Source organism: Canis lupus, chromosome 22 (assembly GCF_003254725.2).
Source record: "Canis lupus dingo isolate Sandy chromosome 22, ASM325472v2, whole genome shotgun sequence".
Lineage (NCBI taxonomy): Eukaryota > Metazoa > Chordata > Mammalia > Carnivora > Canidae > Canis > Canis lupus.
This window is the reverse complement of record NC_064264.1, coordinates 57,757,603-57,776,593: the sequence shown is the minus strand read 5'-3', so window position 1 is coordinate 57,776,593 and position 18,991 is coordinate 57,757,603. Positions and strand designations below refer to the sequence as shown.

At 41.6% G+C, this 18,991-nt stretch overlaps 1 protein-coding gene across 1 annotated transcript in view; it reads right to left on the bottom strand.

Moving 5' to 3' along the window:
* The window catches only part of MYO16 (myosin XVI), a 481,094-nt gene that overhangs the window by 140,681 nt on the left and 321,422 nt on the right, over positions 1–18,991 (bottom strand). Inside the window, exons 24-25 of the mRNA XM_049099266.1 lie at positions 6,609–6,684; positions 1,548–1,723 (exon numbers count right to left, since the gene is read on the bottom strand). Coding sequence (XP_048955223.1) covers positions 1,548–1,723; positions 6,609–6,684 — 252 coding nt within the window. The remainder of the gene's footprint in view (positions 1–1,547; positions 1,724–6,608; positions 6,685–18,991) is intronic.

Genomic DNA, 18,991 nt, shown 5'->3' with positions numbered 1-18,991 from the left:
AAAAAAAAAACCTGATGAAACATTCTTGTCAATGTGGTGCTATTGCTACTGTGGCAGTAGCTCATTTCCTTCCATTAACATGAACTGTCAAGCTGAATGATCAATTGTAACTGACAAGGGAATGTAAAATGAAGCACTTGGTCCAAGATCAACTGGTTTTCTACAAACACAAAGTCAAGTGTGATGCTCAGTTAGAGTGGGTAGAGTCCCATCCTGCTGGTCACACGCAGGGATGTGGGCAGTTCAAAGGAAAGTGAGGAATGAAACACTTAAGGAATAATCGTAATAAATAAATCTCCAACCCTTGAAATTGAACACTCAATTTCCCTTTCTGGGAGGAGGAACCACTATGAATTATCTTCCTTTTGCAGTCCTTTAGGGAAAAGACTAATGGCATCTATGCCTGGTAATGTTTAATAATTAAGGCTAAAAATTACAGTTAGAGGTGTGTGGTGATTTCTTGCTCTTGATTTCCAGGATGATTGAGAAAGGAAGGGCCACAGGGTTCAGTGAAACCCTCAGGAGTAGAGATCTTCTTTACAAAGGGTGACCTTTTGTCTTTTTAATGTAAAAAATAGCATTTTGTAGGCAGTGAGATTGAATACCTGTGCTCATATGGTACAGGAATGACTGTATCGAAGGATCCCTAGCTGTACAGTCCACTGGCTAAACACACACACACACACACACACACACGTGTGCTCACTCATTTCTAATATGTTATATACGTCTTGCCATTCTTCCAAAATAGAGCTGATTTTAATTATGCTTTTATTTTAATTGGTAAGCTAAAATGCATTCCAACAAGCTACAACAACTGAATTTCTAAAATTGATTGTTCTGGACACCTTCCCAAACATATTTCTCATCTCTATAGTTTCAGTAGAGGCAAGCACAGCAAACCAGGCTACAGTCAGGCACTGAATCCTCCAAGTTAACACATTTCATACCTATTTCCTATCAGTTTGAGACAACCGCTCTGAATTTTCAATTCTATTTTTACAAATAGAACTTTTATAAGTATAACCTCACTTCTGTAGGACAAGTACACATTGAACACTAGTATTATACAAAAGTAAGTTTAAAATATACAAACTATACAGTAAAAAACAATTCCAGCACCAGAAACAAAATACATAATGTGTAAGAGAAACTACAATTTATTGTTTAGAGACCAAAAACCTCTGAAGTGATTAATGTCAACAGAATAAGGTAGCTAAGTGTATTCCCTGGAAGGCTACTGTCTCTGCAGTTACTTCCCATTCATCAAAAGGACAGTCACAGAGATGAGTCACAGATAGGATGCTGCAGAGACAACTAATGAAATTACTAATGCCCTACCTGCTATCAAAATTTCATACTACGGGATTCTCCTATACTGTTTCCTCTCTCTGATGGTTATACTCCAGGCAGTGCCCTTTCCCTTAACTTCTTAAATTAAAATATCAATTTATTTCCAACAGTTTCAGAATTGCACTTTTTAAAAAAGAAGTAAATGTACTATGCGGACTTAAGAATAACCAAACAAGGATCATAGAAACTCCTACCTTACTGAGTTCTAGATAATTCCTGTTTTCTCCAATAATTGAAGAAGCTCCCGTTTTCTTACTGAGCAGGGCAGATTTGTGTCCTCTGAACTTAAAAGAAGGATAGGAAGACACGAGGGATCCAGTCTGGGACAGTTTCGACTGGAACAAATGATGGATCACGACATTTTCACTAGCTAGGAAAGAAATAAAAGCAATATTGTGAGTGGTGTTCAAAATGTTATGTACATGAACATTAAACACACTCTTCCTTCCAGGGCCACTACACTACAACATTTCTAGTGTAAGATGTAAGGGAGAGGTTGATTTTTCCCTTTACCCCTATTTTGTTTTCCCCACCATTAATCACACCACTTGGTGAATTCTGACCTTCCCTGACCTTGGCCAGGGGTCCTAATCCCATGTCCCCTATCTACCACCTGAGAACTGGCCCTTGGCTCTCTGAGTGGCACCTCCACTCTTCTAGGGTGGGAACCGAGTCTCACCTGCTTGGGTCTATGAGTCTCCAATGCTTTGGCCAAGTCATGAAGACTTGTGGTTTCTGCCAGCAACCCCTCTCACCCTAGAAACATTTCCCAGGATCTAACCCATCTCTGGGAGGTATATAAATTATATAAACCTATGGGAGACTCTATCTCACTTGTTTGTACCAGTTGTTAGGGGAAACACTTAAGCTACAAAGGTAAAAAGCCAATATATTTTAGATGTTAGGCTATACAAATTCTATTAAATTTGGTTACAAATTGGATTAGTGTAGTGAAAACTGTATACGGCTCTTAGAGATCTCTAAGGCAACTTTCTCATGTTACCTACATTCGTATGTATACCATTGTCACACTTCAGTTTCCTTTTTTACAAAATGACCTTGACCTCTCTACTGTGATTATACAGGATTAAAATGTGAAGCAATGTACCTATCATTTAGGATTATGCTGACCCATCAGCTAGTTAGCACTGCTGAGCAGCAAAGCAGTTTTTCTACCTTTTGCACACCCAGATTATTTTGCTTGCTTAGACTAATATATTTAGGAGCAATGAATGCAGAAGAAAGTCACTACATAATAAACAAACTGAGAATAAGTGTCAGAGAAGGGAAGAACACTTACAGAATTCAGGAAGGCAAGAAGGAACCCTGTGGTGTTGGATTCAATGTAGAGCTATCAGAATAAATTCATGATTTTTAATATATGCTACATACCTCTATATTATCTATATGATTTTAACTGTCTAGTTCTGAAGGGGCTTCAAAGCAAGGACAACCTAGTGGAAATGGGCTCGCCAAGCTTTCAGACCTCACTGTTTCTAAATACCCTTCTTCTCTAAAATAAAACTAGGCTTCTTGGGCACATGGCCAATTTGGAAGCATAGCAGATAATATCCCAGAACATTTTGGAAGGATGAAATATAAGGAAGTGCTAAACAAGATCAGGAGAACATGAAAAAGAATGTAGGAGCTGGCTTGAAGGGGTTCTCACTGGCCATGAGCAACGTTAGCGCCTAAATAATGATAGTAATAGATTGTGATTCATCGGATAAAGTAAGAATCTAGGAGTCCTTACTGATAACAATTTAATTAGTTGATTAATAAGGAAGGGGAGTTTTTACAATTGCACATCACAGTTGATGGAAAGACAGGGTAGAAAATCATGATTTGGGCACCACCAGAGAAATCATTGATTCAGGCAAGAACCATTCATGGACACGGGCCAGTGGGTGAAATCTGATGTGGAAGAAACTTCCTTACAGACTACTTGTCAACTGCAGAGTAAAATAGCAGCTCTCGATTACAGAAACCTGAAGGCTGTCACCTTAATGAGGCTGTCACCAATGGTGTTTCCAATGGTCACTGTGCCCCCGAACATAATAATGGGTGAGGACCCTGCAGTTCCTCTCTGAGATTCCCGCCAAGAAGCGGCATGCTGATGCCATTGTGAGAAAAGAACAAATAAACCCAGATTGAGGGACAGCCTTGAAAATAACTGGCCTTTAGGCTTTAAAATGTCAGTCATGAAAGGAAAAGATAAGCAGAGAAAATGTCCCAGATTAAAGAAGACTGAAGAGAAATGACAACTAAATGCACTGACTGGCCCTGAATTGGGGGGAAATCATGATGAAAGACATGGCTGGGGTGAGTGACAAAGGGACAGAACGCAGGTCTAGATGTGCGTGCCGAGTCAATGTTCAATGCTCTAACAGTTGACTCATGTTTTGTAAGATAATGTCCTTCACCTCAGGATGTATACCAAAGTGTTTTGGCACAATGATGCCTGTAACTTGTTCTCAAAGTGTTCAGAAAATATATGTTCATGAACACACATGCACGCACAAGAGTGCACGTGCATATATGCGCATGAACACACATGTGCATGCATGCATATACTCATATATGCACATGCCTGCACACATGAAGATGCGCACATATATACACACGTGCATGTACGTGCACATGCACACTCATGCATATATGCACGGTGCACATGCATATATGCACGAACTCATGCATGTGCACACATGCACACAGAGGGAAGGATGGTGGGGAGTGGAAGACAGGATGGGAGGGAGAAGACTGAGTAAGAAAAAGGAAGGAACCAATCTGGGAAAGGGCATATGGGAGTTCTTGCTACTAATTTCATAACTTTAAACCTGAAATCATTTCAACATAAACAGTTATGTTTATGTGGAAATGGAAAGCATCCCCTGCGGGGGGTTCTATAAACATTGCATCAAGTATCTCCCTGCCAGTAAATTGGGAGACTAACTTAGGTGCACAGTTTACGAGCAGATATGTAGAGGTACTCGGAGACAAGACTCAAGAGCTGTTAACATTATTGACAGTAAATCTTAAATATGCTTATTTTTATAAAAAGACTTAATACTCTGGATTTTACTCTTTTGCCTTTCTGAGTCAAGTAGACTTTATTTCCCGTTTCAGGCATAGATGAGAGCACTCACTGCATTTCTGCATGAGCTGTGTCTCCATGCTACCTGCCTCCACTTGGCCTGGTGTCCCACAGACAAAGGGATATCTGTTCAGATCCCACAATAGACCCTACCACCTTCCTCAACTGGGAGCTTTTTGATAATGTGAAGATTGAATTGGATACTATAAACAAAGTACCTAGCAAGGTACTCAAAAATAAAAATTTATTATTATCTATAAATCATACTCACTTTTAACAACTGTTTACAGCATCAAAACATTTCACAGATTCATAAAATACTACCGCAACCACTCATCTTTTTTCAATACGATAGAATGGGTGAGCGACTATGGCCCGTGGATCAAATCCAGCCTACTGCTTGTTTCTGTAAATAAAATTTTATTGGAATACAGCCATGTCCATTTGTACTGTCTACAGCTGCTCTCTCATTATAACAGCAGACTAGGGAAGTTGCAACAGAGACCTTATGGCTTGCAAAGCCTGAAGTGTTTATTCCCTGGTCCTTTATGGAAAACACCTGCCACTTCCTGTATAAACATATACAAATGCATTGTAAATTTTGTCCACTTGTTCAGATGCCAAAAGTATTTATTTATTTTTTAAAGATTTTTATTTATTTATTCACAAGAGACAGAGAGGCGGAGACACAGGCAGAGGGAGAAGCAGGATCCCTGCAGGGAGCCTGATGTGGGGCAGGATTCTGGAACCCCGGGATCATCCCCTGAGCCAAAGGCAGATGCTCAATCGCTGAGTCACCCAGGCATCCCAGATGCCAAAACTATTTAGAATAAAACAGGGGACTAATTTGTGTTCTCTTGGAACTTAATAACAAGTGTACACAAAAGAATGACTTTAAAATATAAGGACTCAGTTAAGATAATGGAGAATCACAATATCACTCGCCATCACATTCTCTTTCTGAATATATATTCTATCACCTGAAATACAAAAATAAAGAAAAAGGCATTGCACCAACTTAAAAAATATGCTATATATTAGATCTTCAAAAAAGATATGACTTAGATGGCAGTACATTATAATTGGAAGGTCAAATAATTGAAAAGGAGAAGGAATATATTTCCAATGATAATGAACAGTGTCAATTATTTCAGTTCTTTTCTTCTACACGATATTATTCCCCATCCCATGCTCCTCCCACTAGTCTCAGTTTTTTTTTTTTTTTGTCTCAGTTTTAACAGAACTCAATCACTGGAAGTTCTGGGAAACAAGCTGAGTAATTCCCTGTGAAAAACAATCTATTTCATCTGTGCTGCTTGATTAAAGGTAAAAAGTACAGTCCTCAAGCCAGCAGTGATATGTATGTCTTATTCCTAGCTCAGAGGAGTCCAACTATCTCATGAAAGACTAGCATAGGCTTTTTTTCCTCCAGGAAAGAGAGATGACTCAGCTCAAGTAGAGCAACTTAAAGCACAAAAGATACATTTTAATTCATTAAAAAGGTTGTCAGGAAAATTAGAACCAAGGGCTGTGGAAAGCTATCAAGAAAATAATGACTAGAGTAGATAAAAAGTATACATATTGATACATATAAATGCACCATATATAAGCCTTGCATAGAAACAGATGCAGGTATATAAAGGGCTAAGATTCACTAAGTAGATGGAGCCTATAAATTTGTATTGATACATATATGCATGTGTGCCTGTACATATTAAATTTGTGTACTCCCTCTACTTCGTGGGCATTAATTCTTTATAACTGAAAGTACATAAGAATAAAATACCACCCTTAGGTGTGCTCCAGACTTGATCTTCAGTAATGAAATTCACTCTGCTCTGGCCTAAATAATTTTGGAAGCTGTATTAATCTTCATTAGTTTTCACAAAAGAGCTCTTTTATATTCATACCACTAGAGTGGTAAAGGTATTTTATATTTCTATCTGCTAAAAGCTTAGTTAAATTATGGTTTCTACTAGACTTCAAATTAAATTGTAGCCAATGTACAGTGTGGAAAGATCCATTCTTTATTATTCTGGGCTTTAGAATGTAAAAGATATTTCAATTACCCTGTAGCTAGTGGCATATTACAGAGGACAATGTTCAGAGATGGAGAAAAAAAGGAATGCGTGGCATTTTAAGGATAGGGGGAAAAACTTACTTTTCATGACAAATAGAAGATTTTGTGAGAGGGAGTCTTTATTTTTCTCAATTGCTCCAACAATTTCGTACATTACCTATAATGAGGGAAAACAGCACGGTTACCAATGTTTAAACATGGCCACAAAAATAATTTCCTTTAAATAATAATTTGACTCAGAGGACATTTTCAATGATTCACTAGGGAGGCGTTTCAGAGTTCACGTCACCCAAGAGTTCGAAGCTCCCATCTGGGTGCTCCCTTTCTGCACATCAAACAGGGACACCTCTCTTGTTCTAATTTTCCAAGTCCACCTCTGACTGTGAGTTTAAGAGAAAATGGTGGTGACTCACACTCATGCAGCTTCCTTTTATTCTCAAGGACCCTAGCCCACACAGAAGACTCACTAAACCAGGCAGGAGGACTCCGCCAGGTCTGGGGAGGAAGGCATGATTTCAATTTGAGAAATTCAGTGGTCTTTCTATTAAAAGAGTCCTTCTGGATCATTTAAACAGTAACCTGAAGTCTTTAAAATGAAAACACAGGGTTTGCTCAGTCGGCAGGGCATGACACTCGATGTTGCGGCTGTTGAATTCGAGCCCCTTATTGTGTGCAGAGACTACTTAAAAATATATCTTTAAAAACAATGAAGAAAACATGAAAACATGGTTCTGAATTAAACACACACACTCAAATTGGACTCTGATTTTCTCTAAAAACATTCCATGTCCGTCTTTGCTCCTGTTACAGCCTCATTTTGTACTGGTCATTGCTAAATCCTGCAGTAAAATTCCTGCCACACCTTGAGTGCAGCAACTACAAACCATTCAGCTCCATCTCCCCTCAGCAACTAGCAGAGAGCCTGTCCATTAGGCCCATTTAATAAATTTGATGAAATGAACAAAAACGTTTTGTTACATTATGACCAAATACAGCAAAATGTTGTGCTATCATGTCATTGAAGACTGAGCTGATGAGTCTTTCATTATCACAAAATCATGCTTTGGATATTGTGCTTTTTATATCCTGCTTCGGAAAGGTCTCATGAATGGCACCTGCATCAGGATATACGGAGAAAGAGCTAAAAGTTTCCCATTACAACAGAAGTCCAGAACTTCCCAGTGGGAGCCTCTAGTTGGTCAGGTGACCTAGAAAACAATATCTAGCACACACATACAAGTGCAAATGCTCAACTCGGGCAGTTTGATGCTTGTAGGAAGCATAGAGTTTAGCATAAGTTTCTATTTTGTATAAAATTAACAAATCTTGAAGCATGTGAGCTTAATTATTTTTGTCAAAATGGGAAAACTGCTAGAGCTCTATGTCATGTGTTAAATAATATTCTGAATGGTACTCCAGGTCTGAGAGCCTCTGGCCCTACTCGTAAGATAAGACAGGATTTGAGTTCACAGCTTAACCCAAGTTTCAGAGACTGCTCATAGTAGTTAGGTATTGTATCATCATGATATAATAATGCAAATGACTGAGAACATGTTATAGAAAATTGGCATAAGCGGAATCTTAACACGGTTCTTTTTTTTTTTTTTTAATTTATGATAGTCAGAGAGAGAGAGAGAGAGAGAGAGAGAGAGAGAGAAACAGAGAGAGAGGCAGAGACACAGGCAGAGGGAGAAGCAGGCTCCATGCACCAGGAGCCCAATGTGGGATTCAATCCCGGGTCTCCAGGATCGCGCCCTGGGCCAAAGGCAGGCGCCAAACCGCTGCGCCACCCAGGGATCCCATTAACACACGGTTCTAAAGAATATTTTTTCCTGGTCCCAAATCTGGAATGAAGTATTTCCTCAAGACGTCCTTGCATACTTGAGGGGAAAATCAAAATGAGTGACACTCCCCTCCTGGACCCTAAAAGGTGCACAATGGCACATTATAGATGGGCTTATCAATGTTTATAGTTTTCAGTAGATGGAGCCAAGAAATACACACATATGCCAAACACATAGGTGTGGATTTTTAATTTTCTTTCATTTTTTAGATAAAATAAATCTGATTCCAAATTTCGTCTTTTAACCATGACAATTTCTTCAAGCCAATGAAGTTTAATATTGGCCTTGTCAAAGGCAATTTCAAAATCTACGTAAATGATATCCACTCATGCCCATTTATTATGTCTACATATAACCTGCCACCATCACCTTAAACTATTTCCGAATTAAGCTTTTGATTTTGAGATCATTGCGGATTCAGTTGCAGTTGTAAGAAATAATACCAATAGATCCTGTGGACCCTTTACCCAGGTCCCTCCAATGGTAACATCCTGCAGAACAACCACAACCAGAGAATTAACATCAATGCAGTGGAGATGCAGGACATTCACCTGAGTGCACAGATCCCACATGCTGCTAGTTTCTGGACACACTCACCTCCCCGAGATCAGCTGAACATATTGGCATGAGTCTGCTTCTGGGCTCTTTACTCTGTTCCATGGATCTAGATGTCTACCCCTTCCCTATGTCTTGATTACTGAAGCTTTATAATAAGGCATTAAATTAAATTGATGAATTCTTCCCACATTATTCTTCTTTATAAAAATTATTTTGGGGTGCCTGGGAGGCTCAGTCAGGTCAGCATCTGACTCTTGGTTTTGGCTCAGGTCATGCTCTCGGAGTCGTGAGACTGAGCCTTACTTTGGGCTCCGCACTCAGCTGGAGGTCTGCTTAAGATTCTCTCTCTCCTTCTGCCCTTCCCCTGCTCTCTCTCACTAAATCTTTAAAACATTGTTTTAACTATTCCAATTTATTCACAACGCATCTAAATTTTAGAGCAATGTTATCTATCTATAGATCTCTATCTAAACAAATTTTTTTGCTATGATTTTGATAGGAATTGGATTAAACCTGGGTAGCAATTGCAGAGAAGTATTACTACGCTGATTGCCAGTAAGACTATTGACCATGCTGTGTTCTAACCCATGAACATCACATGTCTCCTATGCAGCTCTCTGGTTTCTTTCATCATGGTTTTGCGGGTTTCAGCATATAGATCCTTAACATGTTTTCTTAGATTTATACCTACTTGCATTTCTTATGAGTGATTGTAAATGTTATCGTATTTTTAATTTTGGTGCCCCTTACTAGTATATAGAAATACAGTTGATTATTTTACATTTGTTGTATCCTGTGACCTTGCTGAACTCACTTATTAGTCCTATGAGGCTTTTTCCCTTTACATTTTTTTAGTAGATTCCTCAGGATTTTACACATAGACAATCACATCATCTACAAAAGGATCGATTTATTCCTTCCTTTCCAATATTTCTGCCTTTAATTTCATTTCTTACCTTATTGCATTTCCTAGAACTTCTAGAATTATGTTTAATAACAATGGTGAGGAAAGACATCCTCGCCTTCTTTCTGATCTTATGAGGAAAAACTCAGTCTTTCACTATTAAATTTTTTAAATAGATTTTATTTATTTATTCATGAGAGACACAAGGAGAGAGGGAGAGGCAGAGACACAGGCAGAGGGAAAAGAAGGCTCCTCGCGGGGAGCCCGATGTGGGACTTGATCCTGGGTCTCCAGGATCACGCCCCGGGCTGAAGGCAGCGCTAAACCGCTGAGCCACCCGGGCTCCCCTCACTATTAAATTTTATATTAATGGTAGGATTCTTGTAGATGTTCTTTATCAAATTGAGAATGTACCTCTAACCTTATTTCTCTCAGTGTTTTTATCATGAATGAATGTTGAATTATCAAATGCTTTTTCTGCATCATGTGACTTTTCTGTTTAGTCTGTTAACATGGTTGATTATCTTGACTGATTTTAAAACTTCGTACCAGCTTTGCATCTCCAGAAAAATTATTCATGGTGAATAATTCCTTTTACATATTGTGAAATTATAGTTGCTTATTGTAAAAGTCTTTTTGCATCTTCATTCAGGAAGGATAGTGATGTTCAGCTGTGTGTGTGTGTGTGTGTGTGTGTGTGTTTATGTGTGCACTGTGGTTTTCGTACCGGGTAATACTAGCTTCATGAAATGAATTGAGAAGTGTTCTCTTTTCTATTTTCTAGATAAGACTTTGTAAATTTAATGTTAATTTTCCTTTAGACATTTGATAGAATTCTCCAGTGAAACCATTGGGGACTAGGACATTCTTGTTGGGGACATTTAAACTCTAAATTCATTTCCTTGATGGTTATAGAGATATTCAGTGATATATTTCACTGGGTGAATTGAGGCTGTTTGTGTTTTTTGAGGAATTGGTCCATTTCATTGAAGCTGTTGTCTGTTATAGTTGAGTATAGTATTGCCTCCAATGTCCCCAGGGGTTGTGATGATACTGTTTTATTCCAAATATATTGCAGTTTGTGTCTTTTCTCTTTTTTCTTCGTCATTTTTTCTACGTGTTTGTCATTTCTTTGTTATCTTCAAACAACTAGTTCCTTGTTTCATTGATTTTCTCTACTTCTTTCAACTTCACTGATTCCTGTTTTGTTACTGCCTTCTGTTTGCTTGCTTTGGCTTTATTTTGCTCTCATTTTTCTAGGTTCTTCAGATAGGAGCTCAGATCATCAGCTGAGACTTTTCTCTTTTCTATCACATGCATTTAGTGATATAAATTTTCCTCTCTGCACTGTTTTAGCTATGTCTGACAAATTCAGTATGTTGCATTTTCATTTTCATTCAGTTCAACCTATCTTTTTAATTACCTTGAGACTTCCTTTTTGATCCATGAATTATATAGAAGGGCATTATTTAGTTCCAAAATATTTGTGGAAATCCTCCTGCTATTTTTCTAGTATTGATTTTTAAGTTTGGTTGCATTGGGGGGCGGTAAGCCCACTCTATAGAATTCTAAACTTTCTGAACTTTCTCAGTTTTTTTTTTAAGATTTAATTATTCATTCATGAGAGACACACAGAGAGAGGCAGAGACATAGGCAGAGGGAGAATAGGCTCCCCGTGGGGATCTTGATGTAGCACTCCATCCCAGGACCCCAGGATCATGCCTTGAGCCAAAGGTAGATGCTCAACCACTGAGCCACCCAGGTGCTCCTTCACTTCTTTTGTTTTGATTTACAGCACAGCACATGGCCTTTTTTAATACATGTTCTGTTGGCACTTAAGAAGCATACATACTCTGCTTTCATTGGTTTAAGTGTTCTGTAAATGAGTGGGTCCTGTTGGTCAGCAGTGCTGTGGAGTTTTTCTATATCCTTGCGGAGATCCTTAGAGATGTCCTATCAGGAAGGTGCTCTAGTCACTGCTGGGCAGAGAAGTGTTCTGGTCTCCTGCATCCCTCGTCCTATCTCCCTGGCTGTGGGGTGAACAGGTGGAAGGGGCTGGCATGCTTCTTCACTGCTTCCTACGTGGCCCCCACTGAGGGAGTTTGGGGAGAAGGAAGCTGTGGCCTGGTTACCTCTGGGTGATGGTGAAAGTCCTGGCCCCCTACTCAGCTTCCTCTGACACCTCCTGCTACAGCAGAGAGCTAGGGGTGTAATACAAATTCAGAAACTCAGCACAAAAATATGAAGTATGCCTATCTATTTCAAAATTGCATGCCCTAAAAGAAAAACTATATTTTAATACATGTAACTAAAGGGTTGTTTTGTTTTTGCTTTAAAAAAATTACAGAAAATGAGGTGGCTACAGCAAAAAACAAAACAAAACAAAACAAAAAAAAAAACATAATGGAGACTACAGTAGCACACGTGTGCTTTTTTATCCTAAAAGAATGCAAGAGCACAAAGTTAATTACGAGAAAAAGATGGAAGAGAAAAGCACTAAAGTCAATGAGCAATCCCATCAGATCCCCCCATAAACCTTCACCACCTATACAAAGACATCCACTTCGCCCAACAGGATTGTCACACATGGGGCACCTTTCCACTCAACCTTCCTCCTCACTTTATTTGTCCACTCGGCAGACAAATCCCTCCCTTGACATCCATCCTGCCTTTCCTTTTGGCAAATCTCATGGCTCCAGCTGCCAAGGCCCAGTCTGGTTTTCAGACCCAGCATGGGGTAGTGTAGGGGGTGGGGGAAGGTCTCCAGCTGCTGGTGGAGAAAGCACCAGCCTGGCAGGGCAGCATGCCTTCTGAGTTCCAGCTCCCACTAGGCATGGCACCGGCTGGTCAACCAGGTCAACATGCTGTGCCGTCTTGTCTACAGAACATAGAAGGCAGCGCCAACCTTGCTTTCTCTCTCTACCTCTGTCTGTCTGCTTCTCTCAAGGTGATTTTGAAGGTCAAAAACAAGTTGGTTAACACTTAGCTCTGCCCAGAACCTGGTTTTCTAGTTAACGCCCCTATACCTACTTCTCAGGCTCACCTCTACCCTCTTCTCTGACCTGCTCCAGAACTTGTTTACACCACTGACCTGAGAAGGATTCATGGAGTCTTCTATGTCCTCTGTTTTGAGGCTGCCAATAGGGCTGCCCATCCTGTAGTATCATCAGTCAGAAGTTATGTGTCACTCTACAAAGGAATTGCTTCCAAACAAAGCAAGTCTTCTGGGGGGAGTCAGCACATGAAGGTCGCCACCATCTCCACCGTGGCTCGGGACCTTGCCGATAGCAACTGCCTCTAGGAGGCCAAAGAGGCAACAACAGCAGAGAAAAGAAACCAAAGAAGTCACAAAACCGTGTGACAAATGGCCCTGGTTCCCATGCATCCGAAGGGAGGTGAGCCTCAAATCATGGTGGAATGGACAGAGAAATTTCTATGCAAGGCAAACACCCAAGGTCAGACTCCATCTACCCTAGAAATCACGCATGATTTCTACTAGAGCGCCCTCTTGATAGGACATCTCTAAGGATCTCCACATGACTTTGAGAGTCTGTGCTGTCACGACAGAGCAAGGTCTGTCCTCTCAGCTGTGCCCCTGAGTAGGAGGGACCAACCCACAGACCGGTGGATAGGCATTGTGAAAGCTGCAAAGAGAAGGTGGGAGGCAGAGGCCTTTCTAGGTCACTTGGGTCGGCTCTCTTGCTGCCCTGCCTTGCCTGTCCTTGCTGGTTTATTATTCAGGGATGAAAGGAGAAAAACATGAAAGCAGCAAAAGATAGAGGCCAGTCTGGGCTTTTAAATACTTCTTTACTTTCTCCCCTCTGTCTTTACATAACTGGACCTCAGACTTTATTTTCTTTTCCTCTTAAGGCCTAGAAGACAGGATTCATGTGTTAAGTGGCAGCGTCCCTCATGCATGTAATGGAGACATTTATATGCATCCAGCCCAATACCAATGTTTAAGGAAGCTGTCTCCACATTCAAAGATTCCTTCGGAATGAGACTGTTCCATGAAAGGACTCCAAAGGAAACTTAGCATTTAGCTTGTGTTTGAGCAGTTAGCAATGCTCAGGCATTGGGGGCCCGTGGAGGAGTGTGGTGTGAACCAGGGAGCAGGTGCCGTGTGCTGCTTTCCGGAAAGTCCTTGCTGGAACACTCTGGGACCGTCATACACATGATCAAAAGATAAATTATGTTGGCTCTATATGTAAAAGGGAGAGTCAAGCTCTCACCGGGACTATGAATCATACTTTATCAAGCTGCCTCGTTTCTGGGGTCCACAAAGAAAAGCTACGAAATGCCAACCACAGGTATTCTCCTCCTTGAGCTCAGGCTTGGCTGATCACTAAGGAAACGGAAGCCAGAGGTGGGAGCACTCCCTGGTCGTCACTGGCTTTCCAGTCTCTGAGTGGAAGGCAAGAGCAGTTGGCTCACTGCCCCTTGGCAAGGAAGATCGGCTGGAGCTGGGCTCTGTGTGCTCTAGCACCTGTTTTGTGTTCTCCCCGCGGGAGCCTGGCACATTGCAGGAGGCAATGCATGGTTGTGCTCAACTGAGCACCTATTGTGTACTAATACCTCCAGTGTTTCTAGAAACAGGTGTCATAAGTTACCCACAGGAGAGCATTCTCTGGGGCTTAATAAACATGCACACACTTTAGACTCCCCCAGCCCTCTTGAATCATCACTGATGGGAGCAGAACCAAAGAATCTGCATTTTTAACCTTCTCCCCAGTTGATCCTGGTGTTTATGCAAGGATGAGAATCCTGGCTCCAGGGACCAGTGGCGTAAGCTGCTCTTCGAACTCTGTCCTCCCATGGGGCGCAGGCAGCGAGCATAAGGAAACCCAGGGAATAAGTTTGCAGAGAACTGTGTCCCGGGCTTTTTAGATATAGCACAGTGACTAGAGTAGATATTGGCATATCTAAAAGTGGCTGAGAAGTTAAAAATGAGACAACACTATAATCATACTTATGGCCAGCCTTTTTTCCTTAGGATAGTATTTCTAAAAAGCTGTTCAGAAAGGATTTTCAAATATTTTTGTCTGAGACAGTAGCAATAGAACCCAGTATTTTTCAAGCAACCCTGATTGCCATGGTACCCTAGGTAAGCCATAAACAGTGCTGGCAGTTTGGGGAAATAAAAAACAAGTAAAAATGTGCTGCAGTAGAAGGGGAAATGGACTCAGGGTTATAAAGAAGAGTTCTTATTCTCATTTCCACCCATCAACTGAAAACACAGTTATGGGATGTAGTATGGGATGTAGACTGTGATCATCAGCTACAGGCATGACGTCATTGGTTTCTCTGAAAGTCGGTTTCTTATTCATTTCATGTCAAGTTCACCAGGGCCAGTTCATACTCAAGTTTGGTGATTTTGCCAGCATAGCCCACAACACAGACAATTATTTTAAGGTAACAGGAACAGGATACATATGAACACAGTAAACGGGCACAAGTGGGTATCACCTACTTAGACTTTCAAATTGCCTCTGATGTGGCTAATAGCCAAGGTTACTACATAGAATCTTCATCAGATTGAGGACATTGACAGGGTTCAAAGACTACATCTAGAAAAAAATAATTAGGTAAAATAGCTAGGGTAAGTCTTTTTATAGTCACCTTATAAAATATAATACATGTATATTCATAAAATTGGGAAAACCATAAAAATAATGAAGTAAAAATTACTTGTAATTCCTTTTCTCAGAGACAGCCAATATTCATCTATGTATCATCTATCAAATCTATCCTTGTCTATGCACATCTTAAGAAAAAAAAAAAGGGCTGGCCACACATCGTGCTTAGCGATGCCTTGTCCTGTTTACATGCACCATCTACTCGTGGAGGGTCCCTGCCCTTGTCTGCCTGGCGGTGCTCAGTCCCAGCTGTCCAGCGGGGCTGCAGTGGGGGCCACAGGCAGAAGACCATAGGGTAGGACCCTTGGAGACTCTTCTCTCCCCACACATGGGTTCCATCCTCACCCCAGAGCCCTGGTGGGGTGGGGCACTGCCCTTGGCCACAGGGTCCAGGGCCACCTCCACTTCCCTTCCTTTCTCCAGCCTCAGAAGAGGTGGGTGTTCCACGGGGCCACATCTCTGGGTCACCTCAATGTCTCTTGTCTGTCTCAACTTTCCCTGTGGAACCTATTCTCTGTACTCCTTTCCTCCTCCCGAAAATTTGGCACAGCCTCCTTTGCAGACTGCACCCTGCCTGACCTCAACCATTCCCAGTTGCTTGCTTTATCTATTCCAGTCTCAGTAAAGGGCAGGGAGAGAGACCACACTCACCACTGTTCAATACACCTGAAGCCAGAAAAGGAAGCTCTTGAAGGTAAAGAGGAAAACAAACACAATGATGCAGGGCCAGAAGGAGCTAATGGGGACGGCAGACAAAGCAACAGGAACCAGTCATTCTAGAAAGAGTGAGTGTGATCGGAGATCTCATCTGTGCCCAGAAAATGATTCCTGTGGAGCGAGCAGAATGGGTCTCATCACTCGGGCCTGGATGCGCAGCCTCACAAGCTAGAAGGGGAAGAGATGACAGCCAGCAGAGCACTGCACTGAAGGCTGGAAACATGAATATGATTGACGACCCTCCATCCTTATTTGGGGCTGAATCAGGAAGGGAACAGAGAAACACCCAAGTGCCAAACCCCAGTGCAATATTCCCCGGGGCGCCTTTTATGGCCTCACTCAGAGATTCATGGCTCACACTGCAAATACCTTAATCACCCTTTGCTCTCATGCTCATCCAGCTTATCTAGAGACTATCCATGTCTACATATAAAATACCCCAGTAGGATGAGGGGGGTTTCAGCAACGCCCTCATGCTACCTCACCCATCAGTAAGTTAAGGACAAACCAAACTGTTGGTTATATTATCACATAAACAATGTGTTTCTGATATGGGAATCCATATTTCCACACAGTTGAAGTGCTCCAAGCTAACGTTTCTGTAAGGGAGCCATGTTCAATGACAGTTCAGGCATTTTAGGATACCCCAGATCACGGTGGAGATAGCTTTCATGGGTTTCTGGCAGCGTGGGTATTTGATTTGTCTCTGTGTGTTTATCTCTCTGTGTGTTTACTCTATTTATCATCTATCTATCTATCTACTTATCTATTATCTCTATCTATCTATCTATCTATCTATCTATCTATCTATCATCTATCTATCATCTATCTGTTATCTACCTATCATCTGTCTATCCATCTATCTATTGTAATTGATTTATATTTCAATGTCTACCTCTATGGATCTATTGCTCTCATACCTAGTGTGAGTACACAATAGCAGTTGCTTTATAGAGCATGAAAATATGGCCATAAATGCTTTTACACAGCTTCTCCCTCTCGTCCCCTAGGTCAAGTGGGAGGGGGTTTCATGGGACCCCTCTTAGGATCCAACATTGACATTGCTCCATCACTTAGGAATACATTGCAAGCTGGTGTTTGACTCCACCAAGCAGCACAAAAACATAAGTGGGCAGGTGATGGGGGGAGGTGGGGAGGAACAGTCCCTGCTGTAGTGGGATGAACTCTCCTTGTCTGCTCTTCAAAGTGGAGAGCACAGAACACAATGTTTGTGATGAACTACAAAGGACATGGCAAAGTTTCCCTGATGTGCTCCACAAACCCGAGTGATGCTACATCCTGGCCAAGAGGATGTGAGCTGGGGCTGGTGGTCACAGAGCCCAGTGTGGAGACTCTGTGTGGATGAAGTCCAGAGACCAGGGCTGTGGGGGAGCAGCCAGCCCAAAGCATCAGCACCACCCCCCCGGCAGGAGCGGGTGGGGCATCACAGGAATGCACGGAAGCACCCAGGCAGGGTGAGCCCTGAACGCCAAAAGGCATCCTTCTTGGGCAACCGCTGCGAGGGCATAAGACCACACAGCTCAAGAAAAGAGAGAAAACAGGACTCCTAAGGTCACTGAAGAGGGCCTCCTCTGCAGTGGAGGCAGGAGGGAGCTCACCTTCCAGGTACATTTGTAATTATGATTATTTAAAAGGACTAGTTCTTCACCACTGAACCGAGTCCCTGCGTGCCAATGAAAGCAAGTGAAGGACGTCCTATTACTGGACGGAGACCAGAAATATCACTGGAGTTGCCTGGGTTTTTATTTGGTTCCAAGGAAAGGACTGTCTCTGCTGAACATATTTGAAAAAGCGGTGTGAGCCAAAAATAAAACTGAATCTGATTACATCCCCCGAGTTGTGCTTGTTCAACTACCAGGTCCACGAAGAACAAGCGTGTTAAAATGGTCTGGAAGATCCGGTCTTTAAAAGGGAAAGGGAAGTGCATTCTTCCACCAGGGAGACCTAGAGTTAGTGGCAACCCTGCTTCAAAGAGTGGGTTTGTGAACAGCCGATGAGGAAAGCAGCCGTCACGGCCACGAGCGCGTCTGTTATTACCAAGTAGAATAAGAATAACTACCTCTACCTTTGAACTGTGTTGCTGGAGAAACAAAAAGATAAATGGAGCAGAGGAAGTTCATACACTTTTAAGTAAAACCATCCATTCATCCCTTTATTGGTAACCAGAGCCTCTCCTGCCAGGTGCCATCCAGCGGCTCCTGCGTGAGCGACGGGCCGTGAACAAGAAGGAAGCACTTGGATTAAGAAGTTTGGATGGCTGTTTGGTATCTGGCAATCGACTGGTATTTGGCTATTAACTAGGGTTCTGATTTTGGCAATTAACTGGGTTTCTGATTTTACCATGAATTGAAAAGTGGGACAAATACGGGAAATCAGTTTTACTGCTTTACTTTTTTGAAGTGGGTTGAGAGGGAGAGGAGAGCGTGGGAGGTGGTTTGGGAATTGAGTGCAGTTGGCTTCTGGATCTGCTGAGCTGAAGATGCCAGCCAAGGAGAGATCTTAACAAGCATATATGCAGGCGTGAAGCCCACAGAACAAATAGACTGGAGTTTCAGGAGTCATGTCATGTTGGAAACTGAATTTTGAGGGTATATAAAGTCCTCGCAGGAGATATAAAATACTCTCCTGGGAAGCATCGATATTTATGGAATGGAAGTAAATTCACTTATCAGCCAAATTTATAATCCCTTTCTCTACCATGTTATTCATGTGATGCAAAATATAATTTCTCGAAAAGAGATGGTTGGGATTACCGGGTGATAAAAACTCCAAACTTTGGAATAT